General features: G+C 36.7%; 2 protein-coding genes across 14 annotated transcripts in view; one reads left to right on the forward strand and one right to left on the reverse strand.

Moving 5' to 3' along the window:
- Positions 1-18,450, forward strand: part of CCNT2 (cyclin T2) — a 43,872-nt gene extending 25,422 nt beyond the window's left edge. For 3 of the 9 annotated variants that reach the window (XM_026015581.2, XM_026015582.2, XM_072757618.1), the window contains 6 exons: positions 327-387; positions 2,498-2,560; positions 5,745-5,790; positions 7,409-7,572; positions 11,718-11,788; positions 12,304-18,450. In XM_026015581.2, the coding sequence (XP_025871366.1) occupies positions 327-387; positions 2,498-2,560; positions 5,745-5,790; positions 7,409-7,572; positions 11,718-11,788; positions 12,304-13,731 (1,833 nt within the window). In that variant the 3' untranslated portion in view covers positions 13,732-18,450. Of the gene's footprint in view, positions 1-326; positions 388-2,497; positions 2,561-5,429; positions 5,626-5,744; positions 6,110-7,408; positions 7,573-11,717; positions 11,789-12,303 lie in introns of those variants that run through there. The other 6 variants (XM_026015583.2, XM_026015584.2, XR_003237507.2 and 3 more) reach the window with 5 other exon arrangements.
- A 3,465-nt stretch (positions 18,451-21,915) lies between these two features.
- Positions 21,916-27,811, reverse strand: part of MAP3K19 (mitogen-activated protein kinase kinase kinase 19) — a 60,018-nt gene continuing 54,122 nt past the window's right edge. For all 5 annotated transcript variants that reach the window (XM_072757615.1, XM_072757613.1, XM_072757616.1 and 2 more), the window contains 2 exons: positions 26,701-27,398; positions 21,916-22,348 (listed from right to left, as the gene is read on the reverse strand). In XM_072757615.1, the coding sequence (XP_072613716.1) occupies positions 22,282-22,348; positions 26,701-27,398 (765 nt within the window). In that variant the 3' untranslated portion in view covers positions 21,916-22,281. The remainder of the gene's footprint in view (positions 22,349-26,700; positions 27,399-27,811) is intronic.

Consider the following 27,811-nt stretch of genomic DNA (forward strand, 5'->3'; position numbering starts at 1 on the left):
CACCAGTGCCCATGTGAAGTTTTATGTTATAGGCTGGACAGTGTTTCTTTAAGTTAAGCTCTACCTCCTTTCATGTTATTGTTGTCTTTTTAGGGGTTTTGTTGTTTTTTGTTTTACCTTGCTTACATATCCTATATTAGAAGTAATTCAGTTTAGATTGGTTGCAGAAAATAGGATTTCTCTGTCACCCTCAATTTATTTCCTTTATGTTTCCAAACTACTCTGGTTCTTTTGTAATCTGTCTGTAATTTTTATGAGATTCAATGGTCCCATAGTCTAGTAGTGTTTATCTTAATTATTTTAATGTTATTATTTTTACCTGACAGGCTTACCTTCAACAGACTCAAGAACTGGTTTTACTTGAAACCATAATGCTACAAACCCTAGGTATGTATTTATGTCAGATACTGTTTTTATGTGTGCTCTACAGTAAAGTATTCTAAAGATGGAATAATTTTATCATTGAAGAAAGTGTCATTTTAAAACAAGGTATGGGACCAGAATGGTATTGCCTGGTTATTAGGAAACCTTTTTTTTTTTTTTTTTTTTAATTTCATTTGGCATAATTAATTGAATGGTAAACATAGTTTTCATTGTGAAAGATTGCATATGATTATAGTGTGTGCAAATATTCTGACTTATAGTCAGTATTTAATGAATTTATCACATTTTTAATGTGACACAGTTATTTAAACGTTGATCATCCTTTTCTAAAAGTTATATCGTCTGCAAGTTTTCTGCAATTTAAGTGATTGCTAAAGATTATTCTAATCTTTCACTTTATCATTGTGGAAATTGAGACCTAAGAAATTTTGTCTTGTGCGAAGTCATAGATTACTTCAGGAAGAATTTAGCAGTGTGTGATGGGAGTAACATGGCCTTTATGGAGATCTTGGTTTAAAAGTCTGTAGGCCTTTGACTTGCTTTGTAAAATTCAGCAAAGTTGTTTTACCTTTCATACCTCCATTCTGCATATGTCTGCCTTAACATTGTGAAGTTGAAGATAAGAGTGTATAAATAACATGTACCACATAGTGTATGCATTAGAAGTAACCATTATTTACTATGGTAGTTATTTATTACTCCATTCCTAGTCGTTGAAGAGAGGTGTGATAATCATAGCCTCCCATGATGACATACTTTTTTTATTTTTTTAGAAAAGTAGCTTGCTTGATGTTTTTATAGTATAAAAAGATATAAAAATAGGAGTCTTGTTCTCCAAATCTAATGATTTAGCATGTTACTGCATTTATTATATAAAATTCTATGAATATGAAATTTAGATAGGGAAACAAACCATGAGAGACTCCTAACCCTGGGAAACAAACAAAAGGTTGCAGAAGGGGAGGTGGTCTGGGGGTTGGGGTATCTGGGTGATGGGCACTAAGGAGGGCACTTGACGGGATGAGCACTGGGTGTTATACTATATGTTGGCAAATTGAACTCAATGAAAACAAAAACAACAACAAATTGAAATTTAGAAAGATTTGCGTAATAAAGGTTAAAAGGAAAATTAGATTATTTTAAGGGAAATGTTAGAATTTATAAAGTATACTTCTGTGGTTTTGATTAAAGTGTGATTTTGCAGGTTTAATTACAGTAGAAATATAAATCACACAACAATTTTAAAGATCTACATTACCCCTTTGTTAGGATGTTATTCATTTACTACTGCTGAAGACACTAGATGTGACCTCCACTTTTTAAAAAAAAGGAAAAACCCTACCCTACCTAACGGCTGATTAGACATTTATTTATGAGAGACCTAGAAAGAGAGAGAGGCAGAGATGTAGGCAGAGGGAGAAACAGGCTCCATCCCTTTGATCTATGGCATACTAAATACTAAGAAAATAAGAGGACTATAAACATTTAAAAGGTCTTTTTTTTTTTTTTTTTTTTTTTTTAAGATCTATTTATGTATTTGTTCATGAGAGACACAGGCAGAGGGAGAAGCAGGCTCCCTGCTGGAGCCTGATGTGGGACTTGATCCCGGAACTGTAGGATCACGGCCTGAGTCTAAGGCAGACGCTCAACTGATGAGCCACCCAGGCATCCCAAAAGGCCTTTTCTCCCACTGTAGCTCAGGGATTATATTTATGAGAATACCCTGTTTACATCTTCTGAAAGAGTTGGAATACATTTTACAAATATGTTACATAGTTGAATTCTTTGCGTAATAGTTGTAATTTCCATAATTTTAGTTTGTTTTTACGTTAGGGTAATCTCAAACTTACTCTGAATTTTTAATAAGCATCACCCCAATCTATAAATAACTGTTACCAATTTTCATTAAATGGAACATTGTTTCTGAGAAGAAATTATTTCTTGTCATTGAAAGTATAATGAGCATTATCAGTAACAGTAAATAATTTTGTCTTTGGATCTTTTTAATAATGAATAGTATATTACACATTTATGGTTGTGCTGATGAATGACATTTCTCAGGCAAGTATTGTAGTGTGGTAAGTGATTGGGAAAAAAGTGCTTTTCATTTCAGGTTTTGAGATCACCATTGAACATCCACACACAGATGTGGTGAAATGTACCCAGTTAGTAAGAGGTAAGTGATCTTTGAAACTTCTAAATTAAGTACTAATGCTTTTTATTGTCTATAGTTGATTTGAATGAGTTTTATTAAAATGGGAGAAATGTTTTGAAACAACATCTTTTGGTGTTCTCCATCTACCTATTCATCTACTTCTGTATGTAGTTCTACCTGGTGAATTAGCTTCCTTTAAACTTACAGGAGAAAAATAAATAAACTTACGGGAGAGTTTCTGTTCACTAAAAATTGGAGGGCTTCCAAATATTAAGACTTTATCCTACCTCCCCATTGGGCTAAGCCATTCTCATTTCATTTAATATTTAAGAAGTTGGCCATCAGTATATACATGCAGAAAATTTCTGGTCTATCTCAAACTTTCATTGACTTCTAAACAATTATTATAATTTAAGAATTTGGAGGCCACCCTCAGATCTTTCAGATAAAAATTGTCTTAGCAGATTTGCCATTTTGGAAATATTTTCCCCATATTCATTTGAACAAAATTGACTTAATGCATTTTTCAAAGTTCTTCAGCATTACTGAAAATAATTTCCTTTGTGTGTGTAATAGGGAAATAGTATGCTACAGACAGCATGTGATGTGCTTATTAAACCTTTCAAAACAGGAGTAGGAACTTTTTGTATTGTTTGCTTTACTATTTATAAAGCATGTGGTACACATTTTTCTACTCTTGTTAATGAATCCTATGTATCTGTTCTTGTATCCCTAGAAATATTCTTTAAGTAGTTGCATGTTGTTACACTACTTCTACTTTGCTGTTTCCCATTTGAAGTGTTAATGTACTAAGAAGAAACGCTTGGAACCTTCATTGTGCCTTTTTCTGTTACTTTTTGAAAATGAGATTCTGCAATTTCATTCTTTTACCCCCAGACTTCTTTAGGTTTATTCTAAACAAAATGGGTAAGACTAATAAGGGCTTTGCTTTGTTTTTTTAGTGTTTATCTGAATATTTTAAGTTTATTTATTCATTTTAAATTGAATTCATATGTTAATGGCTATATTTAAAACATATCTGTTGTTACAGTGTTGTTGTTAAGAACTGGACTTCTAAAAAAAAAAAAAACTGGACTTCTGAAAGTCCAGTTGATTCTAATAGCTAGTACATGATCCTAATAGCTAGTACATGTTATGACTCATAGAACATAATTAATTATGGTTCCTGTAGTTCATGGTTACCAGAATATAATTTAGAGCTTATTTTTATCCCCAGAATTACCATGTAGTATAGAATTATGTAGGTAACTAGTGTATTTGTTTGAATGAAGGAAAAGTTAGAGTAGTTTTCCTATAAACTTGAAAGAATAAGCTGTTTGGTCAGAATAATGAGGAGTCCATGTAACTTTCCTTTAAGCCTAATGAAAAAAAGATAGCAAAAAAGATATTTTTATAGATTAAAATATATATATATATATATATATATATGTACTTCGAGATGAAACTGGATTTTCAGATTAATATCATTGTGAAATTTGAGTCATCCTTAAAGATCCTTAATCAGAATTCAGTAGCTTTTTTTGCATGTTCCCCTATATCTAAAGCTAGAGACATCAAGTGCATTCATTTGCAGAGTTGGATAGTAAGTTTTTTAAAAACTCACAAAAACTAGAAATTTCAGGTTTTATCCAAAGCAGAACATTTAAATCTTAATTTTTTGTTGTTAATGGTTAAAATGTGACCGAGTCTTAAATTTTAGTACAAATCTTACATATGTTTAACTTCCATTTTGTCTGACTAACATTTCAGGTAACTATAGTTTACATCTCACTCCATTTAAAAACATTCTTTCATGTTTGGTGTCTGTTTTTCTTTGCTCTTTTAAAATTTTCAGCTAACAAAAGAACATTTTTCCTACATTCTTCCTCTATTGCACACTGTTGATAGGTTATTAAATTTAGATATATTCTGAGGTGAAAACTGCTATGGCAATTTAAAATTATTTTTACTTCCTTCTCTACATATTTTGATTCTTTGGGGATATGGGGGTGGTAAATGGTTTGGTTTCTTTAAAATTCTTCTCCCCCTGTCCCACCCCCTCTGGAGATGAGAAAATCGATATTATGCTACTTTGCTGCAGAATTGGCTAATGTCATTTTACAGGGACCTTTCATTTCTGTGATTTCTCCTTCCCTCCCCACCAGGAAAGAATGCCATACATAAGTCACACTGCCTCCAAGACATCTGATGCTTTGACACTCTTCCTTAGCACAACTCTGCTAAGCCCAAATCCCTTTTGTATCCCTTATGTTGGTGATCCACAAGGGGCAGCAGGGATTACAGGTGCCATGAAAAAAATAGGCCTGTTAGAGAGGGGTGAGTTGAGGTAAACTGATCCTAGGTGAGCAGAGGGATAAGGTACATCAATGATTATGAATGTAATTGGGGGAAAAGGGGAAATTATAGCACCAGAATCCCTATTGGGAAGAATACGATACAGATAAAGTGAGCGGGGTACTGTTTTCAATTTCAATGTCTTAAAAGCTAGTTAAAATTTGCTTTTCCTTTGGGGACCAGTGCTGAAGCATCCTGATTCCCTAGAGTACTTATATCTTTTCTAAAGTTGACAATTGGATTCTATAAAAAAATATATATTCAGTGTAGTTTTCTATATCTATACCCTTAGGATGTTTCTAGGTTGTTTATTCCTTGTTGTTGCTTAGTAGCATGAAAAACTGGGCAGTTTGTGCTCTCTTGAGTTTGGGGGGTGGGGGTTTGTTTTGTTTTCTTTTCTTTGGATGGAAGTACTTAAGCCAACTTAAATATGATGACTGAAGATTAAGTCTGGCAGGCAACTCTTTGTATTTTGTATTAGACTTCAAAATCTTTTCTTCTTCTTCTTCTTCTTTTTTTTTTTTTTTAAATCCAGGAGAATGCTTTATTGCAACTTTTAGCTGACTAGATGCTTAACTTAGTAACAAGTTTAGCCCTTGTAACTGGCTAGCTAAAAGCAAATCGGCTTGTTTCTCAGATCTTTGGGGGATAGCAAGAAACATTTGAGTGAATGTTGTTGAAGATTTTCAGTAGTATAGAAAATGATGGCGCTCTTGTGATATTTGTAAGTAGTAAGTAAAATTTACTTTTTGTGTACAAAACTTTGAAGTTTTTGTTGTGTTGAGAACTTTTTGATGGTAGCACAATAAAGCTGATAGTATTGTCTTCGTTTTTTTTTCTTTTCTTACAGCAAGCAAGGATTTGGCACAGACATCCTATTTCATGGCTACCAACAGGTTGTTATCCTGACCCTCTTTGTTGCACTGTTGTAGCACACTATAGCTTCCTTTAATGCAGGGCCCCCTCAATGTGTCTCTTACCCTTGTTGCAACAGGAGACTGGACCATCTACTGTGGTGGTACCTTCCTGTCTGCTTTGCGGTGTATTGTACAAGGGACTTTTGGCACAGAGGGGTTAAATGCACATTGTGAAGTGTAGTGGTGCTTTCTGATGACATATTCTCGATTTGTGAGTGCATAAGTCTAAAATTGGTAGCCTGAATAGCAGCTAAAGATTACAAAGAGCTAAACTTAACGTAGAAATTCGAGCAACTTGGTAAGTATAAAGCTATTTCTAGTTTACAATTATAGTTAAATGACAATATTTTTTAAAATTTCACATTGATCCAATCTTAACTTTAAAATAATCATTAAAGTATTTTTTAATAAATAAAATTTATATAACTTGGGTTGTTTTTCCAGATAATGCCCAGATAATACTAGTTGTAAATCAGAAGTAGCCAAGTCCTGTCAGTGCCTAGATTTGCATAAGTACAATTTTTACTTTAAAAAAACTTACTTCCTTTTCATTTTACATAAAAAATGGTGTGGGTTTGCAGCTGATAAACATTTTCATCAATTCTGAGCAGAAATGAAAGAATAACTTTTTTAAAGCCTTTAATATCTAATACATAATTCTGTTCTGGGTTAATTATATAAATGCCGTAAATTTGTTTTTTTAATGGGTCATTCGGGAGGAGGGGACCAAACTAGCATTGTGTGGTCCTCAATTTCTTGTGACACTGTTAAGTTTTATGTAAAACATTGGATTGGCAAATGCCAATATATTTTCTTAGGTATATGTTGTTGGAATTTAATCTCTATCCCTAGAAATTTTGAACAACAAAAAAGAAAGTACTAAATATAAAACATTGGTTAGAAAAGGCTAGTTGTCACATGTTATGTGCCCAGTTTGGGGCATATAATAGGAGAAAGATAGCATTCTTCTAGTGTATGGCAGCATTGGGCCTTGCAGCTTTTCACCAAAAGGTAAGTTTTCTCTGTGGCTTCACCAAAAAGGAGACAGAGGTTTATATAGATCAGGGTTAGATTCTCTTTGACTTGAGAACTATGTTACCTCACATCAGATGGTAGGATTCCTGATTCTTACTTGATTCTATAATGTGATGTTGAAATTTGTCAGTTTTACAGTCTTCTGCTTTTTCTTTACTCTTTTGCCATGGCATTACATAAGAAACAAAAAGACTACAAAAAATTAAAATGTTATACTTGTTTATGCTGATTATTGAAAATATACTGTCTTCCCCTCCTTTTATAAAAAAGTAAACTACTTCAAAATTTAGAAATATTAATGTATTAACAGTAATAAGATATTACTATAATGCTCTTGGGGAGTCAGACAGAATATGGATAATGTTCATAATTTATGTAGGTTTTTAGTATTAAAATTTTATAACTCTAGTGCTAGTTTTTAGTTTAATAAAATAAGGTTTTGTACTCTAGACTTATAGAAAAAAACCTCTGTTTTTGCTTTAATCTTACTGGGAAATATTTTTCTTTGTTTTACATATTTGAATTACTATGGTTCTTCGTTTTCAAACCTGCTCTACAACAGTCTGCACCTTACCACCTTCTGTCTTCAGTACAAACCAACAGTGATAGCATGTGTATGTATTCATTTGGCTTGCAAATGGTCCAATTGGGAGATTCCTGTGTCAACTGATGGAAAACATTGGTGGGAATATGTGGATCCTACGGTTACTCTAGAATTACTAGATGGTAAGTAGCTAAAAAAATCTCTTTACATTGAAAACATTTTTTATTAATGGAAAAATTCTGCCTACTTTTGTATAGGTTTGAAAAAGTGAATCCCTGTAGGCTTATACTTAAGTGAACAGTTCCCAATTCTGGCCACTCCAATGTCTCCCCTTCTGGAACTCTTTAGTTATTTTGATATTAATCCCAGGTATCTCTTCAACTATTAATATTTCAGTTTGTGTTTTAAGAGTTAAGAGACTCCTTAAAAACATAACTAACTATAAGTTCATTTTAACATTTTAATTTAAAAACATAATTACATAGTCAAATGAATAGGATAAAAATAAGGATTCGTTAGCCTAAACGAAGAAAAAAAACTTGAAAAAAATAAATAATTAAAAACTTGAACATATTTTAACCACCAATGAACATCAAAGCTCTTTCAGGATTTTTAAAATATATATATATGATTTATAATGGTATAGGTTGGTAGTACAAGAATCTCAAAGTCGGTTATAACTTGTAGTACATGTGAAGCATTGAAATAAAGGTATCTCAGGGTAATATTCCTTGCTCTAGTCCCACTCTAGTGACGTATGTCATTATTGCCTTGCATTAAGTATGAATAAAATCAGCATACAAATTCTATAAATTGTGACCTTGGAATTGAGTCTCCAAATAAGAAATTTCTCTGGTAAGATATAAGAGAAGCTGACCAGAGGTAGAGATTCTTGAGGAGTAAGACATTTTATTTAACCAAGTACTGTAGATTTCAGAAAGGGAAATAGATTGCACTTCTTACCAAAAATACACTTAAACTGGTATGTTAGGTTTTCAGCTTATTTTTGTGGACTTTCGCTAAACTTCTGTTGCAAAATTGAAGCTAATGGGAAAATAGGATTTATACCTGTTGCTACTGAGGACGTCTTCTACATAGAGACCTTTCTAGGTTTCATATGTGATCTTCTAGTAAAATCTCAACATGTTTCTGTAACCTAGATGTTTCTTTTCTGTGAAGGGCCAAATAGTAAGTTTTTCAGGATTTATGAGCCCTTCTATCTATGCCAACTATACAACTCAACCACTGTAGCTAGAAAGAAAGCAGCCATAGGCAGTCTGTAAATGAATGGGTATGACTGGGTTCCAATAAAACTTTGTTTTACATACACAAGGTACAGGTCATAATTGCAGTGGTTTGTCTACATTTCTGGTAAAATATGCTTCCTTTGTAGATCTCTTGATTTTCAGGGGTTTTTCCCTTGAAAAATTTCTTGCAGAGTATCTCATGCTATATTACTGCCACATGATTATGTTCTTTTTCTTACATTGCCAGAGGTTTTTTTTTATAGTTTAACAAGAGAGAAAGAAATCTTCAATGAGTTGAAAATGGCGTCTTCTAAAGCCATTGGGGGCTATTTTTCTTTTGACTTGAAAATTAGGTTATCTATGCCACCATCTTACTTCAGCAGTTAACAGATAAGATAAAGTAGGTATAATCTGAATAAAAATAGTTTATGTACTTGATCCTAAAACAAAGTTCACAAAAAGCAAGTAATCTGCCTCTTAACAGTGCTTTTAAATTATATCTAAAGTTTTTTTGACATAGCAGGGGCCATTTAAATGATCCTTCTGCTTCCATTCTGAAAAGGCTCCAGTTTGTTATTCATTTGAAGAGCCATTGAGTAGGAATCTAGGACATTTAAGACATTGACAATTTCAGCATCTCATAAAGCAGTCTTTCTCTGTGTTTTGGTCACCAAAAAAAAAGAAAAAAAGTAACAGTTGAAGATATATCTGAATTTCAGCCTGGTGTTTAAGCATCAGTGTTCACTAAAATAATTCATTTAATGACTGTTGTAGAAACAGCATTGGCTTGGACTTGGCCTATCTGTAACGTTTCTTGTTGTTGTTTTGCAGTTATAATTTTTTTCATAATTTATGATACAACAAACCTTCGTGTGTTTTTTGCATTTTGAATTTTTTTCTGTATCCTAACTTTGAGGGAGGGGGAGGTCTCTGTTTTAAGCATCATACTGTGATTTTTGTGCACATTACTAATGTATTAGTGATTATTTGACAGATTCTTTTGATCCTCCACTATAAAATTCAGTGAGAAAATAAAAACAAAACTTACATTTTGTGCCTGCTTTATAGGCAAGTTTTAGACCGGAAACTATCTACATTTAATCTTTGACAACCAAGCTGTTAAATCAAAATAATTTCTTGTTAATTTTGGATTCAAAAGTATTATGTATCTGCTAGATTTGTGTCCAAAGTATAGAAAAGTGGGAATTTTTCAAATTAGGAAATACAGTAGTCCAGACATTAGATTGTTTTCAAACTGGATGTAAAAGTTAATAAATGTTGAGCAAGTTTTAGTTGTCACAGCTTATGAACATAAGTGCCGAGTTTTTGCATATTTTTTGCTTCAAGAAAAATTCTGTATTGTCTGAATTTCCATTATCAATCTTGGCATATTTGCCTAGAATAGTTTACAGAGAAGCTTACTATGTGTACTAAAAATAATAAATCTATGTAGCCTCTATGGAATTTGCATTAATATTACATGATACTGTAATTCATTTGACTGGTATGTTTGTCTTGAGTGGTCAGTAGCTTTATCAATGGCACTATTTAGTAGAATTCATCATAACCATACCACCTTGGGAAAGGAAGTCATCCCCATCCTAAATTTAAGGGAAAAAACGAGTTAAAAATATATGACCGAGGGTGGTTTTACTAATATGTTAATGGTAATAATTACTAAGAGGCTATGGGTATAGGTGGAGGAATTTTTGTTTAGCTTTGAAATAATTTTAAACTTAAATTACAAGATAGTACAGTTTTATACCTTTTACTGGGTTTTCTGTGAACATCTTACATACATACATGACTATCAAAACCAAGAAATTAACATTGGTACAATACTATTACCTAAACTACAGGTTTTATTTGATGTCCTCAGCTTTTCTATTCTGGGATCCCGTGTTGCATTTGCTTGACAAGCCCCTTAAATCTCCTCCAATTTTTTTTTTTTTTTTAAGATTTTATTTATTCATGACAGACACACAGAGAGAGAGAGAGGCAGAGACACAGGCAGAGGGAGAAGCAGGCTCCACGCAGGGAGCCTGACGTGGGACTCGATCCTGAGACTCCAGGATCACGCCCTGGGCTGAAGGTAGACGCTAAACCGCTGAGCCACCGGGGCTGCCCCCAAATCTCCTCCAAATTATACCGATTTTTCTATCTTTTATATTCTTTTATGACCTTGACACTTTGGAAAATAATGGTCACTTATTTTATAGAATGTTCCTCGATTGGGGTTTAATGTTTCTCAATATTAGATTGGAATTACGCATTTTTGGCAAGAATACCACAGAAATGGGAAGCAGGGTGCACCTGGGTGGCTCAGTGGTTAAGTGTCTACCTTGAGCTCAGATCGGGATCCCAGGATCCTGGGATCAAGTCCTATATCAGGCTCCTTGGGAGGGAGCCTGCTTCTCCCTCTGCCTATGTCTCTGCCTCTCTCTGTGTCTCTGATGAATAAATAAATAAAATCTTTTAAAAAGAGAAAGAAATGGGAAATGGGTTATACCTTACTCTGTAAGGTATCTTATCAGGGGGGTATACCATATATCAAGGGGTTTGCTTTTCAAGGAGTAGATCTTATTACTGGTAATGATAACTGTGATTACTTGGTTAAGGTGATATCTGCTGGGTTTTTCCATTGTAAAGTTACTATTCTTCTCTTTGTAATTAAATATCTTGAGGAAGGTATTTTAGGGTTATACAAATATCTTACTTTTCTCAAACTTTTGTCCATTAATTTTAAAGAATCTCTTGATGGATCTTGCCTGCAATAATTATTACTATAATGTTGACCAAATGATTTTCAATTAGGAGGGAATCTTTTAATGCTACCAAATTTTCCAGAAATTCTGAGTAAGCATGGGGGTGGAGGGAAAGAGAAATTATTTTTTTTAAGGATTCATCTTTGTAAATAGCAGTTCAGATCCCTGTCGACTTCTTTATTTGCTGAAAGTTGAATTAGAAAGATGACAGTGAAGTACATGAACTCATGAGGCCCCTTTTTAATATTGCCCACTTGAGAGAAATATAAATTCTAAAGACACCTTCTAAGTTTTAAATTTAAATTTTATTTTTAGAGCTAACACATGAGTTTCTACAAATATTGGAGAAAACACCTAGTAGGTTGAAGAGGATTCGAAACTGGAGGGTAAGAGAATTGGCAGGGTTTTAATAGAATATCAGTGTGTTGCTTATCTAACAGTTACATAGCTAACCAGTCTTAATTTTTTGGTTAAATGTTCTTATTTCCTAAATGATTACAGTGTACATAAGCTGCATACACTCAGAGTTTATTCAACTGCTATGTCCAGTGGACTTTGTTAAGTACTTTATAAATTTTTTGTTTAATTCTCACAATGATTATAATGAAAATATTCTCTTTTATTTTTACAAATGGGCAAATTAAAGCCTAGACAAGTTAAATTACTTTCCCAAATGCTGGGCTTGGATTTAACCTTATCTAACTCTGAAACCGATGGTTTCCACCTTTTATAGCCGCCTTTTGTGCCTGTAAATAAGACATTCATTTACTGGCAGCATAAAGCCGTGAACCCCAGGTGTGATTTTTGTTTGCGTATATTTAATACATAGAATTTATAAAGCAAGGAAATTTGTATTAAATTCCTTTGCTGTCATTGCTTCTTTTGTGTTTTATTTAAATAGGCTAATCAGGCGGCTAAGAAACCAAAAGTAGATGGACAAGTTTCAGAAACTCCACTTCTCGGTTCATCTTTGGTCCAGAATTCCATTTTAGTAGATAGTGTAACTGGTGTGCCTACAAACCCAAGTTTTCAGAAACCATCTACATCAGCATTCCCTGCACCAGTACCTCTAAATTCAGGAAATATCTCTGTTCAAGACAGCCATACATCTGATAATTTGTCAATGCTAGCAACAGGAATGCCAAGTACCTCCTACAGTTTGTCGTCACACCAAGAATGGCCTCAACATCAAGAATCAGCAAGGACAGAACAGATATATTCACAGAAGCAAGAGACATCTTTGTCTGGTAGCCAGTACAACATCAACTTCCAGCAGGGACCTTCTATATCACTGCATTCAGGATTACATCATAGACCTGACAAAATTTCTGATCATTCATCCATTAAGCAAGAATATACTCATAAAGCAGGGAGCAGTAAACACCATGGGCCAATTTCTGCTACTCCTGGAGTAATTCCTCAGAAAATGTCTTTAGATAAATATAGGGAAAAACGTAAGCTAGAAACTCTTGATTTGGATGTAAGGGATCATTATATAGCTGCCCAAGTAGAACAGCAACACAAACACGTGCAGTCACAGTCAGCCAGCAGCAGTTCTGTCACTTCTCCCATTAAAATGAAAATTCCCATCACAAATACTGAAAAACCTGAAAAATACATGGCGGATAAGAAGGAAAAGAGTGGATCACTGAAGTTACGGATTCCAATACCACCCACTGATAAGAGTGCTAGTAAAGAAGAACTGAAAATGAAAATAAAGGTTTCTTCCTCAGAAAGACACAGCTCTTCTGATGAGGGCAGTGGGAAGAGCAAGCATTCAAGTCCACATGTTAGCAGAGACCATAAGGAGAAGCACAAGGACCATCCCTCCAACCGCCACCACCCCAGCAGTCACAAGCATTCCCACTCACATAGTGGCAGCAGCAGCGGTGGCAGTAAACACAGTGCTGATGGAATACCACCCACTGTTCTGAGGAGTCCTGTCGGCCTGAGCAGTGATGGCATTTCCTCTAGTTCCAGCTCTTCAAGGAAGAAGCTGCATGTCAATGATGCATCTCACAACCATCACTCCAAAATGAGCAAAAGTTCCAAAAGTTCAGGTAGTTCATCTAGTTCTTCCTCCTCTGTTAAGCAGTATATATCCTCTCACAACTCTGTTTTTAACCATCCCTTACCCCCTCCTCCCCCTGTCACATACCAGGTGGGCTACGGACATCTCAGCACCCTCGTGAAACTGGACAAGAAGCCAGTGGAGACCAACGGTCCTGATGTCAATCACGAGTACAGTACAAACAGCCAGCATATGGACTACAAAGACACATTCGACATGCTGGACTCGCTGTTAAGTGCCCAAGGAATGAACATGTAATCATTTGTTTAGGTCAATTTTTCCTTTACTTTTTTAATTTAAAAATTGTTAGAATGGAAAACTTCCTCCTGATCTGGCAGTGGTAACTGTTGCTGCCACTGCTTCAATATTTGTAAGTGCTGCTTTATTCTTCATTCTGAAAAGAAGAGATTATAGTAAACAAGTCTTTATCTCCACATATGATAGTGTTATAAATACTGTAAAAGCATGGAAGGTGCAAAACTCAGTATTTCTACAATTGCAGCTAAGAACATTAGGATGAATGGCTGGCTGCTTCTAGGAATATAAGATGCCTCAAGCATTCATTATTTATAATTTGAATACTGTAGCTATTTTTTGTTGTTGTTGCTTGGCTTTTGAATGGGTGTAAATTGTTTTCTTTTGTGTATTTATACTTGTATGTATGTATGATTTGCATGTTTCAATGATAAAGGGATAAAACAGTATACTGACAACTGTTTACAAGAAAGTGGAGAAAAATGTACATACATTTTTGTATGTTTAGATATTACCATAAATACTCAGGATTGGAGCTGCTTGTAAGTATAACAATATAACTTTATTTTATTTTGTCAGAGTCCATCACTAATCTAAAACAAAGGTGGCACTTTTTCATGTTAACCTTAAACTCTAGGCCTTACTGGAAGCCACTGAAGGGGGACACTTCACTACCGGATGGGTATGCAGTGCCACAGATGGTCATTTATTTACACTGTGAGGCACTGAACTTTGGCCTTCAGAGCTTCTGACCAGGTTGGCTGCTGAAATAGCCCCTAATTTTCTGAAGGCTTGAAGAGGAAAAAATAAAGTTTACATACTCTTGATGTGAAGTGCATTTGAAATGTTTGTTGGCTTGTTGCAGTACTATAAACACAGAGCTGTTAATAATGGTTATGTAGATTACTGTGATTTGAAAACTAAATCCACAAAAACTTATATAGTGAAGAATTAGTAAGTTTTTTTCTTAAATAAAGAACTTTAACACTACATATTTTAACAGTAAACAGGGATTGCTTTTCCTTTAGTGTTCAGAATGACACATTCTTAAACATACTCCTCCCCCAAAGTGTGTTTGTGTGTGATGCCATATTTCTTTTTCAGGTAAATGCAGTCTTCCTTATAGAAATGAAATTAAACCTGTTGCTCTCTCAGTTCTTTTATATTCTAACAATAAATAAAAAGAAAAGATAACTGACTGTGCATTGTACCTGTATTTATAGCTTATGGTTGTTATCAGGAAACTGAGAAAAAAGGGGTAGCCTCCAGGTAAACAAGCTAGTGGAGGTTTTACATTTGTTTGCACATCTCAGTATATTCCTGTTGAGGTCAAGTTTGCACAGTCATCTAACTTCTGAACAAACAATAGACTATGTTTAAAATTTGTCTTAAATACCAGTAATGTGGCTCCAGTTTATCAGCTAATCTTGAATTAATCTGTGGTAAATCTTTGAGCTGTTGAGTGTCTTTAGATGGGGTGAATTCAACTTTTGTTGAACTGAAAACTGTCTTAATTTTTTCCTCTATGTATATGAATTATTTTTGTTACAAAGCCACTGATATGTGCACAATTGTAATTTTACTCAAGTATGTTGCAGTTGTAAATATTAGAGAATTTAATCTCGTGCTCTTTTATTTAGCAATTACCTAATTTGCCAGTAGCTTTATAATTTTTTTTAAGATAATTGTTCATTATTTTGTCAATGTTATTTGAACTTAGGATACTAGGAGCCTCTTTCTAGGGACTTTTCCTAGCTAGCATGTCCTAACATTTGTTCTTTGTCTTGCATAACTTTAGTAATCTTTGTCATTACATGTAACTTTGTTGCTCTGTATGGCATATTATTGTATCCATAAACATGGTAATTTTGATACAGTTATACTTTTACAGTGGTACATAATCCAAGGACTAGTATAGAATTAAGCTGAGTGCAAGATGAGGGCGGGAAGGGTTTTTGTTCTTGGTAATTTAGATGTGAAACCTCTAAGGAGCTATCATGTGAAACGACATAGGGTGGTCGTGCTACTGTATAATTGGGGATGATAATACCAGGAATTTTAATAAGATTTTGTAAAGAATATCCAAAAAAGTAGTGAACTTATTTTCAGTATGACATAGAAAACAATGTGAATATTTAAGGTCTGTGACTATACTTAAACTTCACTAAGAATTTGCAGAATTGTTTTGAGATGTGGGAATAAAGGTAATTTTGTTGAATCTTTATTGGTGCTAATGATGGACAGTTTAAAAGGTAGCTAGTATATATTGTTATGGGTCAGTACTTATTAGTACTTCCAAAATTGAATTTGAAATGCTATGTATTCACTTTTCACTCTGTAAATGTAATTCTTTACAATGACTTTATTTATTAAAGGGCAGCCAGTTGTAATTTGTACAGGATTGTGTGAGCTATTCAAACTCTTTAACCTCTGAACAGGATTATAGCTTCCAAAACCACCATGGGGTTGAATATGAAAATCCTTTTAAGTTTCATTTCCATTAAATGAAAACCCCTATTCCTCATACTACCATTAATTTGCTTTCCCCATCTCATTTGCGTAAAATAGTTCATCAGCCTGGTCCCAATAGGCTCAACCAAAGAAAAAGACTCCAATGAATGGACATTATTACTGAGTCTTCTTGTAAGTAGCCATAAATAAACCAAAATAGTATCATCAGATTTAGATATGAAATTCCACATGTGCAAAGTACTGTTAAGGTGATTTACATTTTTGATGAGATTTTTTTAATATTTGAAATATTAAAAAGCATTATCTTTAAACATCCTTTAAAAGAGTGAGTCATTTTTCAGTTGTCTTTTCCCTAGATCATAGTTTTGTTACCTTTATGCAGAAGCACATTGCATAGAAAGGCTTTACTTCTACCTCTTTAATAGTTTTCCAATATCAAACTGTGCCCCCTAAATATTTGCCTTAGCTACTTAAGATATGTTTTCGGAACCAAAAAGCAAGAGTGTCTTTTCATTGACACATTTTTGGAGGCCTACTTTACCAAACTGATGGGATTATCCTTTAGTGATTACGACCTTACAAAATGTTCCAGTTTCTTTTTGTTGTTGAACCTGAGGTTCATTTCTTAGGTTTGTCTTTGAAAGCATTACAGGTGCATCTTGATCTTTCTCTGTGTGTGCAGATGCATTCTGGTTAGAGTTGTTGAGTCCAGGTTTCTACCATGGTACATCAGTGGTTTTTTGTGGAATATCATGAGAGGTGCTTGCATGACTTTGAACCAGCAGATTATAATTAGGTATAGAATACCTTATCTTTTTGGTCTGTCTTCCTTGAACTTAAATGACTGGTCTACTTCAGAGAACCAAATTTTAAATGTTTTTGTTACTTACCAATTGCCTTTCCTAGCATTTTAAGCACATTTTTTGGTTATACTTGAGAATTTAAGTTGCTGATTCTTATTCCTGAAACCAACCTTAGAAATAAACCACTGCGTGACTTGTGTACTGTAGAAGTATCTTGGGTTTGGTTAGATATTTTAGGGTATTTTGCATTTACTGTGGAAATAAGTAAGGGTGGTGGTGGTTGTTTTTAACATGGTAGTAGCTCTAAAGGAAGACTTATATTCTCAAAATATCTCACCATTCCCAAATTTTATCTAAACAGTAAGCAGTTGTTTCTTGGCTATTTCTGTGCTTAAATTGGTAGGTGAGTTTTAAGATCTCTTTGCTGAGAAAAAATTGAGAGCTCTTGTGAAGAATTCTTGATTTAGCAGTCTTGCTCAAGAGGCTTTCTTGGGAGGCAATAGGGTTCACTAACTGCATTTATCCAGATGAAGGGTCAGTGAATCCCACATCCAGGAAACTTGCATTAACTGAGCTCACAGAATGATACTTATGTGTATTTGTGTGCCTTTGTATTTAAGATAGGCTGGTTTAGATGGGGATCTTTGTGTTGGAAAACAGCACATTCTCTCTCTGTCCTCCTAGGGTACAAGTTATGATACCGATGTATTAATTTGAGAATTCACAATTAGGTTAATATCTGAAATTTGATTTCTGTAAGCCAAATAGAAGTTTGCTTATTTTGTAAGGGAAGTTTGCCTTTATAATATAGATGATCTTGCCAGTGGATCTGGAATGCTCAGTATAATTTAAGTCTGATGCCACACATCCATTTTTTATTCTACAGCGTCGATTTTGGCACAGCCAGCTTTTGCTTCTCTGACTCCTTTTTCTGTTCTACATAATTTACTAGTTTCTATTTTCACTTGACAGGTTCTTTAGAATAGGTTGATAAGCAAGATATACTGAAGGTTGTGTGGCTAGGAGTAATTCTGTTTTCATAAAGGTGAGTTAACCCATTCGCTGTGATCCTCTAATCCCAAAGGAAATTCTGAGGGCCAATTTCCTGTGTTTCCAACTTTTGGGAGGAAGCCTCGCTTAAAACTTGCTTAGTAGTTGGTTTGATTTGCCTGTTGTTTGTTAAGTAATGAGTACATTCTTTTAAGGTGTGTTTTTCAAGCAGCTTCACTTGGTTTGAAAAACTTCACATGTACTCATTTGTTGTCTGCAATGATTGGGATTTTATTTTCTGAATGTACCCCAAACCCCCAAGGACTATTGAATAAGGTATTTGCTGATAGAAAATCCAACAGGAATGTGTGTATGAGGCATCAATTCAATTAGTTATTGAATTTCAGCTCAGTATCTATTACAAGGAATAATTAATAAAATTTGTTGAAAATGTAAATCCAAGGCTCTATCATGTCTTGTTCATGTGAATCAGAAATAACTTTCAGTCCCTGGGAAATATGGGAAATAAGGTCTTAATGTAAGTTTCTCTTTCTGAGTAACTTCATAAATCATCAGGGAGTATGACCTTTGAGTTCATTCAGATTGTTCGTATTCCAGTCTCAGACCCACCACTTAGCTGATATCCTTGGGTGAATTACTTGACTTTGGGGCTTGATTTCCCTTACCTACAAAATGTACCTATTTGTAGGGTTGTGAGGTTTAAGGTTTGGCCGATCAGGGAAGGATAAATAGAATAGATGGCATTGACGAGAATCTTAATAGATATTGGAGGGAGGGGATCCCTGAGTGGTTCAGTGGTTCAGCGGTTTAGCGCCTGCCTTCAGCCCAGGGCCTGATCCCAGAGACCCAGGATCGAGTCCCATGTCAGACTCCCTGCATGGAGCCTGCTTCTCCCTCTGCCTGTGTCTCTGCCTCTCTCTGTCTCTCATGAATGAATGAATAAATAAACAAATAAATAATCTTTTTTAAAAAATAGATATTGGAGGGAGTGATGAAACCCAGTCCAGGTGCATTAAACTTGGGTGTGTATTAAACTGCATGCCTCCTGTTTCCAGAATTTAAGTTGTTCACTTTTATTCATACTGTGGGATTTCCTTTGTTAAATTGTTGCATCACCTCCCCAGAAAGCAAAGAGGAATTACAGTTATCTGAAGGGGAACTATCCATGAAAAAAATATCCAATTATAAACTGCTATATAATTGCTGATCTCTCAAGCCCCTTGCCTTCTGCACCAATTTATGCGCACCTTCCACTTGAAAGAAAATTGAAGCCATGCAGTGGCTTTAATAAAATAGAACTAGGATAGAAAAGTTACTTTCTCTAAAATGCATCTAAAGGCTAAATGTAAAATAAAAATTTTGAAATCTATTAAACCTGCTGTTGTCAATATAATGAAAAAAAATGTACGTTTTTGTTTTAGCTCTGGTATATGGCCTACCTGTGCCCTCTCCCCAACACCACCTCCCAAAGCAGTGAAGAGCATCACTTTTGAAAGGCTTTTTATTTTATTGCCATGAAATTAAGAGCTTTTAGGCTTTACAAGTGTCAGGTCATATACCCAAGATTGGTTTTATTTTTTTTTAGCTTTGAAGTCATAAGAGCGGTTACTCTGCAGATGAGTTCAGCCATAGTTTTTCGCAAGTTTTTGAGAATTGATGGCAATAGGACAAAGTACTTTAGCTTTTCCTCAGGATTGTTTACTATTCCAGTTTTTAACTCTTTTTTTGTTAATTGTATTAATCACCTGTGAAGACACAGACTGCCTATATTGGGTACTTGAAAGTTGACAGGATGTCTTGGAAAGCCTTTTTAAATGCTCTACATTACATAGCAGCTTTAGGCTGAATTAATACTTGCAAAAAAAAAAATACTTGCAAATGCAACAAGTATGTGGAATGAAGATGGTCTAGTAGGTGGAAGCTTTTGACTGCTCATGAGCAGATTTAGTGGTTTTTTTATCCTTGAGCTGTTCATTACAATACAGAAGGCTGAGTACTGCTGTAGTGGTCATGCAGGAGGAAGTGGATAATCGAATACTCTGCACTCCCCAGTCCCATACTCTAGAGCTTGCTCTTTTCCACTGTGGCAACTCGTCACTCTGCCATGGAGATAGGTCTACCGTGTAAGGACTAAAGTACGTTAAAGTTAGGGAAGAACTGTAGAGTTGGAACTATTAGAATTTTACCCAGGAAGTGAAATTTCCTTTGGCTGAGCATGGTCCAAAGCATTCAGGAAGATTCCTTACATAATGAAGTATATTTTTAAATATGATTAAAAACAAGCATTGTGTGTGGTGAAAAGGGAAGTGATACCGTGCTAAGTGAAAAATAATTTTTTCACACCATTAGAGTAATCAGATTCACTAACTAGACTGGTGGAATTTATCAGCTTCCCAGTGGGGTTTTGTTTGGGTAAAACTTCATTAGCCACACATCTGAGAAGCAACAGGGAAAGAGCTGTAACATCACACAAATTACTGAGTGACAGTCCCAACTTCCACCAACCAGTCAGACGGCCTTGAGAAAGTCATTTAGCTCTTAACCCTGTCCTTCATTAACAAATTGAGAATACTACTACCAACCCAAAAATAATAATTAGATGAGGTGCTTTTTTATACTAAGAGCTTGGTAAATGCTAGTCCTTCCAGCCACCACTTACCTGCACTCCCAAGCTCCTTTCGGACCCTCCTCACTTTGCACTCCCAATCTTCTTTCCAAGGAAGATTAAAAGTAAGCAAATATCTGAGCAGTGATGATAATTCCAACCTGTTATTATCTTAAATGACATTTAAGACATGTCTTAAATGACATTTGCCAATGAATGGCAAAAACAACAGATTCTACTTATTGTTCCAAAGTTGAGTTCAGTATTCTATCAATAGGGAAGGGTTAAGGTTGTTAACACCAACTTCATGGTGTACATACATTATGCTTTTTCCCCTAGCCTTTCCTCCTATGTAGTTTGCTCCTAAATCCGATAAAGCCATCCAGATTTTAAAGAATGCTTAAGAGCTCTACTAAAATTTTTTTAAAACCAACAAAATATTTCAGGTTATGCTGATATACAAGTAAGTGATGAACATAAATTATGGTCAAATACGAGAAAAGAACTGGACAAATTGGAGAAAAGGAAAGTGTACCCACAAAGACCTATCGAAACATGTTGGCCAGTGAAAAGATTCTGTAGATAGCCCAAAACAACAGGTGTCAGTGAATGGGTGGAGTCACAGCAGTAGAAACCTTACCAACAGTGCTTCATCCTCCAACTTAAAACAAGGCTCGGGTCAGGTCATAATCTCAGGGTCCTGGTGTCAGACTTCACGCTCAGCAGGGAATCTGCTTGAGGATTCTTTCTGTCTCCCTCTCTAGCCTCCCCCCCCCCCCCGCCACGCACTTGTGGACGTGTTCTCTTTCTCTCTAAATATATAAATCTTTTTTTAATTGTAAAAAGTTGACCTCAGTGGGAATGTCCCTCATTCAGGTGAAATGAGCAAAGTGCCCTGAAATGTTTATATGCCAACCCACTCCCCTTTATCAGATCTTGCTTTTGCCCTACTAGCTGGCTTAGGTTCAGCTAGTTCTAGGTGTGCCATGTTCACCCTGCAAATAAGTGAGGTCTCCAAGTCATACTATAAGTTTCTAGGAAAACAGCCTAAGGTGCATGGAACTACCTTGATTAGTACAGCTTCTTGTAGGTGGAGACTTAGGAGGAGTTAGGGGACCCTCTGAGAATGAGATTTCAAGGCCCTTAGCTCTTCCTGTTGACTGAGGGGCCTGTAGTCTGCAAAGATTGTAGCCAAAGTAAACCATATAGCCTCTCTCTAGTTTTAAGCTTCTCACCTTCTTCTAGTTTCCTTTTCAAGAATTAAAGTCTTTACCCACCAAGCAAAACAAAATACAGTTTTCTTGTTTTTACAATTTATTTCAAAGTAAAGACCTTAATTGACAGGCCAAAAATAAAGGCTACAGTCCTATAAAGCAACAGAGATTGTGATTCCTGGACAGTCAAAGCTGTAAACACTGGAATAGGTTTTTTTGTTGTTACTGTTGAAGAAAATTTTTTTTCATATATGTGAGTAACCATGCCTGAAGCTTGAGGAGGCTAGTATGTAACAAACTTTTTTAGTTAGTGACACTGCAGGATCTGGTTAAACTGGGTTGAGTTGACTTAACGTTAGGAAAACAAAAGTCCCTTAACCATCATTCCCACAATGAAGCAATCACAAAGTGCCTATAAAGGAAACTGGAAAGAAAAGTTGATGTATGTTCAGTGACTTCTTGTCAAGAAGGAATGCTTCAGGAGCTGGGCAGCAGAAGGTCGCTCATGCTGGTCCCTAAGAAGGGAAAAACAATTTAGAAACAGTACCCCACAAGTGCCTCCCAGCTGGGTCTACTTGACTCAAAATGCCAACTTTAAAAACAGAAGTAGAGGGAGGGGCACCTGGGTGGCTCCATTGGTTAAGCAACTGACTTGATTTAGGCTCAGGTTTTGATCCCAGCTTCTCCCTCTCCCTCTGCCCCTCCGCTTTCCCTTCTTGTGTGTGCGCTCACTCTCTCAAATAGAAATCTTAAAAAAAAAAAAAAAGAAAGAAAGAGAAAGAAAAAGAAATTAAGCTTTTGCCAGTGAACTAGTCAACTGGTGAACCCGTCAATGGTTATCTGCAATGACCTATTCCAAAGACATTATTTTGGGTAAATTGACTATCTTTTGATAAGTTTTGTGGCATGGATGAGGGTAGGGAGAGGCTAGGAGGGTGGTGGGGAATAACTATCAAGAATAGAAATGGAGGGATCCCTGGGTGGCGCAGCGGTTTGGCGCCTGCCTTTGGCCCAGGGCGCGATCCTGGAGACCCGGGATCGAATCCCACGTCGGGCTCCCGGTGCATGGAGCCTGCTTCTCCCTCCGCCTGTGTCTCTGACTCTCTCTCTCTCTCTCTGTGACTATCATAAAAAAAAAAAAAAAAAAAAGAATAGAAATGGAGGTGCAGCCTAGGTGGCTCAGGGGTTTAGCGCCGCCTTCAGCCCAGGGTGTGATCCTGGAGACTGGGGATCGAGTCCCGCATTAGGCTCCCTGCATGGAGCCTGCTTCTCCCTCTGCCTGCGTCTCTGCCTCTTATGAATAAATAAAAATCTTTTTAAAATTTTTAAAAATAAAGTGGCCATGAATTATTTTGAAATAAAACCACCCCTTTTGGAATCTCTGTCTCCTGTCTTCAAAATATGCAGAAATCTCTCCAAAAATAATTTCTTTAATGTGGTCAAACCCAGTGACTTTTCAACACTCATCCTAAATCCTTACCATTTGGCCCAGTCCTCTCCATAGGAATTGCCCTCTTAAAATTAACCACATTTGGTACACCTGGGTGGCTCAGGGCGTGATCCCAGATTCCAGGGATTGAGTCCCACATCGGGTTCCCCACATGGAGCCTGCTTCTCCCTCTGCCTGCGTCTGCCTCTCTCTGTGTGTCTCTCATGAATGAATAAATAAAATCTTAAAAAAAAAAAAACGCAATCTTCTCATTACCAAATGTAATGAGTTCATCCTCCTTGTCATCTCTGTAGTAGCATTTGAAGCATTCACCATCACCCCCTTTTGAAACAATTTGCATAGACTTAGAGGAGACTTCTTAGTTCTTCTCCTGCCTTGGGACAACTCCCTTCTTCAACCCTGTGCTGGACTTGTGTTGTTACTTCTCCCCTGGGCATTTTCAAAAACCTTTTCTTCAGCCCTCTTAAATTGTTCACATCCATGACTATTGACCTTCTGATTTCTAAAGATGTGCCTCCAATCTCATTTGCTTTTCTGAGCTCCAATTCACAGCTTTGAACATTCACTTTAATGGCAGGCCTTCTTTCAATTCCCTCCCCTGCTCCTCTTTCACAACTTGCTATTTCTTCCATTATCCATACTCAAAATCGTGCAGTCCTATCATTGCCCCATCACCAAGTCCTGATTGCTCCTCCCCTGGAATATTTTGGAACCCTTCTCCTTACAGTCCCACTGCTTCCACCACCATCAAAGTCCAAGCTCTGGATTTCTGCACAGCGTTCTAGTCTCAAGCAGCCTCCATTTGAAGTCCGGTATGCTGCTTTTGGACCTACTTTTCCAAAGGCCATTTTCTTTACAGCATTATCTGCCCCAAATTCTTTGCAATCTCCTGCTCTTTGCTGCCTATTGCAACAAAACTAACCTCCTTGGCCTAATTTCCCAGAACTTTCAACCTGCCCATAGGAGTATCCCCATTCATACTTCCTATTGTTCCTCAAAATTCATTTCTGTTCTATTCATCCTTATTCCTGGTAAGTCATCTGCATTTCTGAATATTTAGGAGTGAGTGCCTTCCCTCACTTTATTTCTGACTATCCACACCTCCAAAGAATATTGTCATAAGGCAAGATTCTAGAGTCCTTAGGGTCTTTGCTATAGAGTTTCAAGAGGTAATTTTATGCTTATATATAATGTTAATTAGGTAGGATGTATTAATATTATTAACTATGGAGCCCTAATTATGTGCCCCATACTCTGCTAAGCAATTTACATTAACCCTCACAACAACTCAATTGATCATTAGTGGTGTGACTTGTTTATTGGTTAGTTTATGAAACAGTGGTTCAAAAGGAGAGCCATAAAAAAGATTTCACCCTTTCTCTTTAAAGCTGTGTATTTATTTGTATGTGTGAGAGAGAGTAATGACAACTTGAAAGGAAAATAGCATGTAGTTCCTGTGGGTCAGTAATAGATAATTGTTCAATTCAGAACAAAGCCACTGTAGTAGTCTTAAGAGCTAAGACTGATTCCAAAACTAGTAGTGGTTCGTATGATATTTCTAACATTGCTATGTCTTGTGAGACGTTTCTGCAGGGAACAAGAAGCCGCTCTGTGCCTGAGGCTCTGTACACAGAATCCATGCTGGAACACCTAGGGATGCCCAGAACTGGAGCACGGAGTATGCATTTCGGCCTCATCCTGTGCAACCCCCTGAAATCAACCAGCACACTCTGATACACATGCTGGGAGAAAGAGACCGAGTCTGAAAGAGAGAGGCACACTTGTCAGCAGGCAGGGAGAACTGTGGGTTTTGAGATTCAATAAGACACTAAAAATGAATCCATTCTGGGAATTGGAGGTCACCATGTATGCTTGCTGAAACCTGGAGCACTAGAATTTTTTATCCAGGGATAAGAACGCACACTTCTTCAAAAGCAAGAAAGCCTTCCTCATCCTGTATGTCCAACTAAATGCTGAGCCTCACTAAGTAGATAGAGGCCTGGTGGGTGGGCTCTGGCTTCCCCCCTACATTTCAGCTCTCCCTCACCACACACACACGCACACACACACTCTAACCAGAGCCATCTCTGCTCTTATGTTTTATTCTTTGAATTAAAATTTCATATGAGGGGGGGGCACCTGGATGGCTCAGGCAGTTAAGTATCTGACTCTTAATCTCAGCTCAGCTCTTGATCTCAGGGTTGTGAGTGCAAGCCTCACATTGGGTTCCATGCTGAGCATGAAGTCTACTTTTAAAAATGGGGGTGGGGCAGCCCTGGTGGCTCAGCAGTTTAGCTCAGCCTACAGCCCAGGGTGTGATCTTGGAGACCCAGGATCGAACCCCATGTCGGGCTCCCTGTATGGAGCCTGCTTCTCTCTCTGCCTGTGTCTCTGCCTCTGTGTGTGTGTGTTTCTCATGAATGAATAAATAAATAAAATCTTTAAAAAATAAAATTAAAATTAAAAAATAAAAAATGGGGGTGCCCAGGTGGCTCAGTCGGTTAAGCATCTGCCTTTGGCACAGGTCATGATCCCAGTGTCCTGGGATCAAGCCCTACATTGGGCTCCCTGTTCAGCAGGGAGTCTGCTTCTCTCTCTGCCTCTCCCTCCAGCACTCTCTCTCACTTACTCTCTTAAATAAATAAATAAATAAATAAATAAATAAATAATCTTTTTTTAAAAAATTCACATGAGCTAAGAAACGTTTGAAAACCACACAAGTGGGCAATCTCTAAAATCCCTTCTAACATTTTATCCAAAATTTTATTCCATAGATAGTAGGGAGCAACAAAACAGAAAAAAAACAGGCAACTTTCCGCTACTTTTCTATTTCCCCAATTATCCTCCTCACTCGATACGTGAAATGCTTCAGAGATTTGTTCCTTTGGCTCAAAGGCTCAAATGTTTCCCCTCATTTTAAATGCAAGCATTTCTGGGGGGGGGGGGTACTGATACATTTAATCTGACAGTCATCATCAATCAGTCAATTCATATCAATCCCTCAATATGGATGAATTTCTCACATACTTTCCAAGAGTCGGTTTTAGGAAGGAGGTGAAAACACTGGTTCGCTGAGAGGACAGGGGAACCTAAGCACAGGGATATCATTGTACCATGACCAGCCCCTGGGAAGATGTCTCATAAGTAAGTGGATCTTTAGCATTGTTCGCACACCCTGATAAATCATTTGTCTCTCCCTGATAAATCATTTAATTGAGACACTTGCTACTTGAAGCATTACCCCTATCCCCTGATGCAGTGAGGCACACAATCACCCAATGTGGCTAATTCCTTTCGGTACAAAATCACTCCCTGCTTTTTTTTTTTTTTTTTTGTGGGCCGTAAATTGTAGGGGGGCAATGTCAGCAATCTTGGAACCTCTGGGGATTTCTCCACATTCCTGTGTTGTTTTCTTACCTGGTTAGGCACACACGCACAAAGTCCACTGCGTTTTCTGAGAAGTGTTCTGGCAATGGAGGCATTAGCCCTCTGTGTGCTCCAATGTAAAACATTGCTGCCATCCTGTCCATGGAAGCCAGTGGAGGCTTCCCTGTGGCCATCTCAAACACGGTGCAGCCAATGCTCCAGATGTCCGACTTCCTTCCGTAGCCAGACTCATTGATGACTTCCGGGGCCATCCAATATGGAGTCCCATGCATGGACTTAAGCATGTCACTGTGGGTGCCATTTAAGCCAGCCCAGGCCAAGCGCTTGGCACAGCCAAAGTCAATTAGCTTTATTATTCCGGTTGGCATGAGCATAACATTATTTCCTTTGATGTCTCGATGCACCACACAGTTCTCATGGAGATAAGCAACACCTTGCAGAATTTGTCTTGTATATTTACAGAACACCATCTCAAGCAATGGCCCAAAACGATTTATAATACTAGAAATTGAGCCACCAGGAACAAACTCCATGAAAATGCTTACAATGTTCTCTTCCAAGCATGTCCCCAGATAGGCCACAATGTTGACATGTTTCAGTGCTTTGAGCAAATCTACTTCTTCCTGCAGTTTCCGGTATTCTTTTTCAGTAGCTAATTTATCAGAGGTATCCAAAGCCACCTGTTTTACAGCTATTAGCTGTCCTTGGCTAGTGAGACCACAATATACCTAGAAGCAGACCTTTTTATTAAACATAAATGATACAACTTCTTCACAAAATGCCTCAGGTGATGCTTGTTTTTCCCTTCTCCTCCCAAACCCTTGTCCTTTTCTAAGTTGACACATCCCCACCTAAATGCAAAGTGCTTAAGCAAACTCAATGTTTCAGTGAAGCCAAAATGGGGATGAGCAGCATGGTGAATGGATATCATAATGGCTTGGAGTCAAGTGGCCTGGATTGGTTAGAATCTTGGCTTCACCATTCCCCAGCTATGTAACTTTGGGCAAGTTGTACAATCTTTTTGACTTCAGTTTTTCTCATCTATAAAACTGAGGTAATAATTCTTACCTCATAGATACCTACATGACTACACTGGAAAACTCCTCTCCAAGTAAGTGAAATGCCTATTTTGGTGCTAAAG

The sequence above is a fragment of the Vulpes vulpes genome, chromosome 5, assembly GCF_048418805.1.
Source record: "Vulpes vulpes isolate BD-2025 chromosome 5, VulVul3, whole genome shotgun sequence".
In the NCBI taxonomy this organism is placed as follows: Eukaryota; Metazoa; Chordata; class Mammalia; order Carnivora; family Canidae; genus Vulpes; species Vulpes vulpes.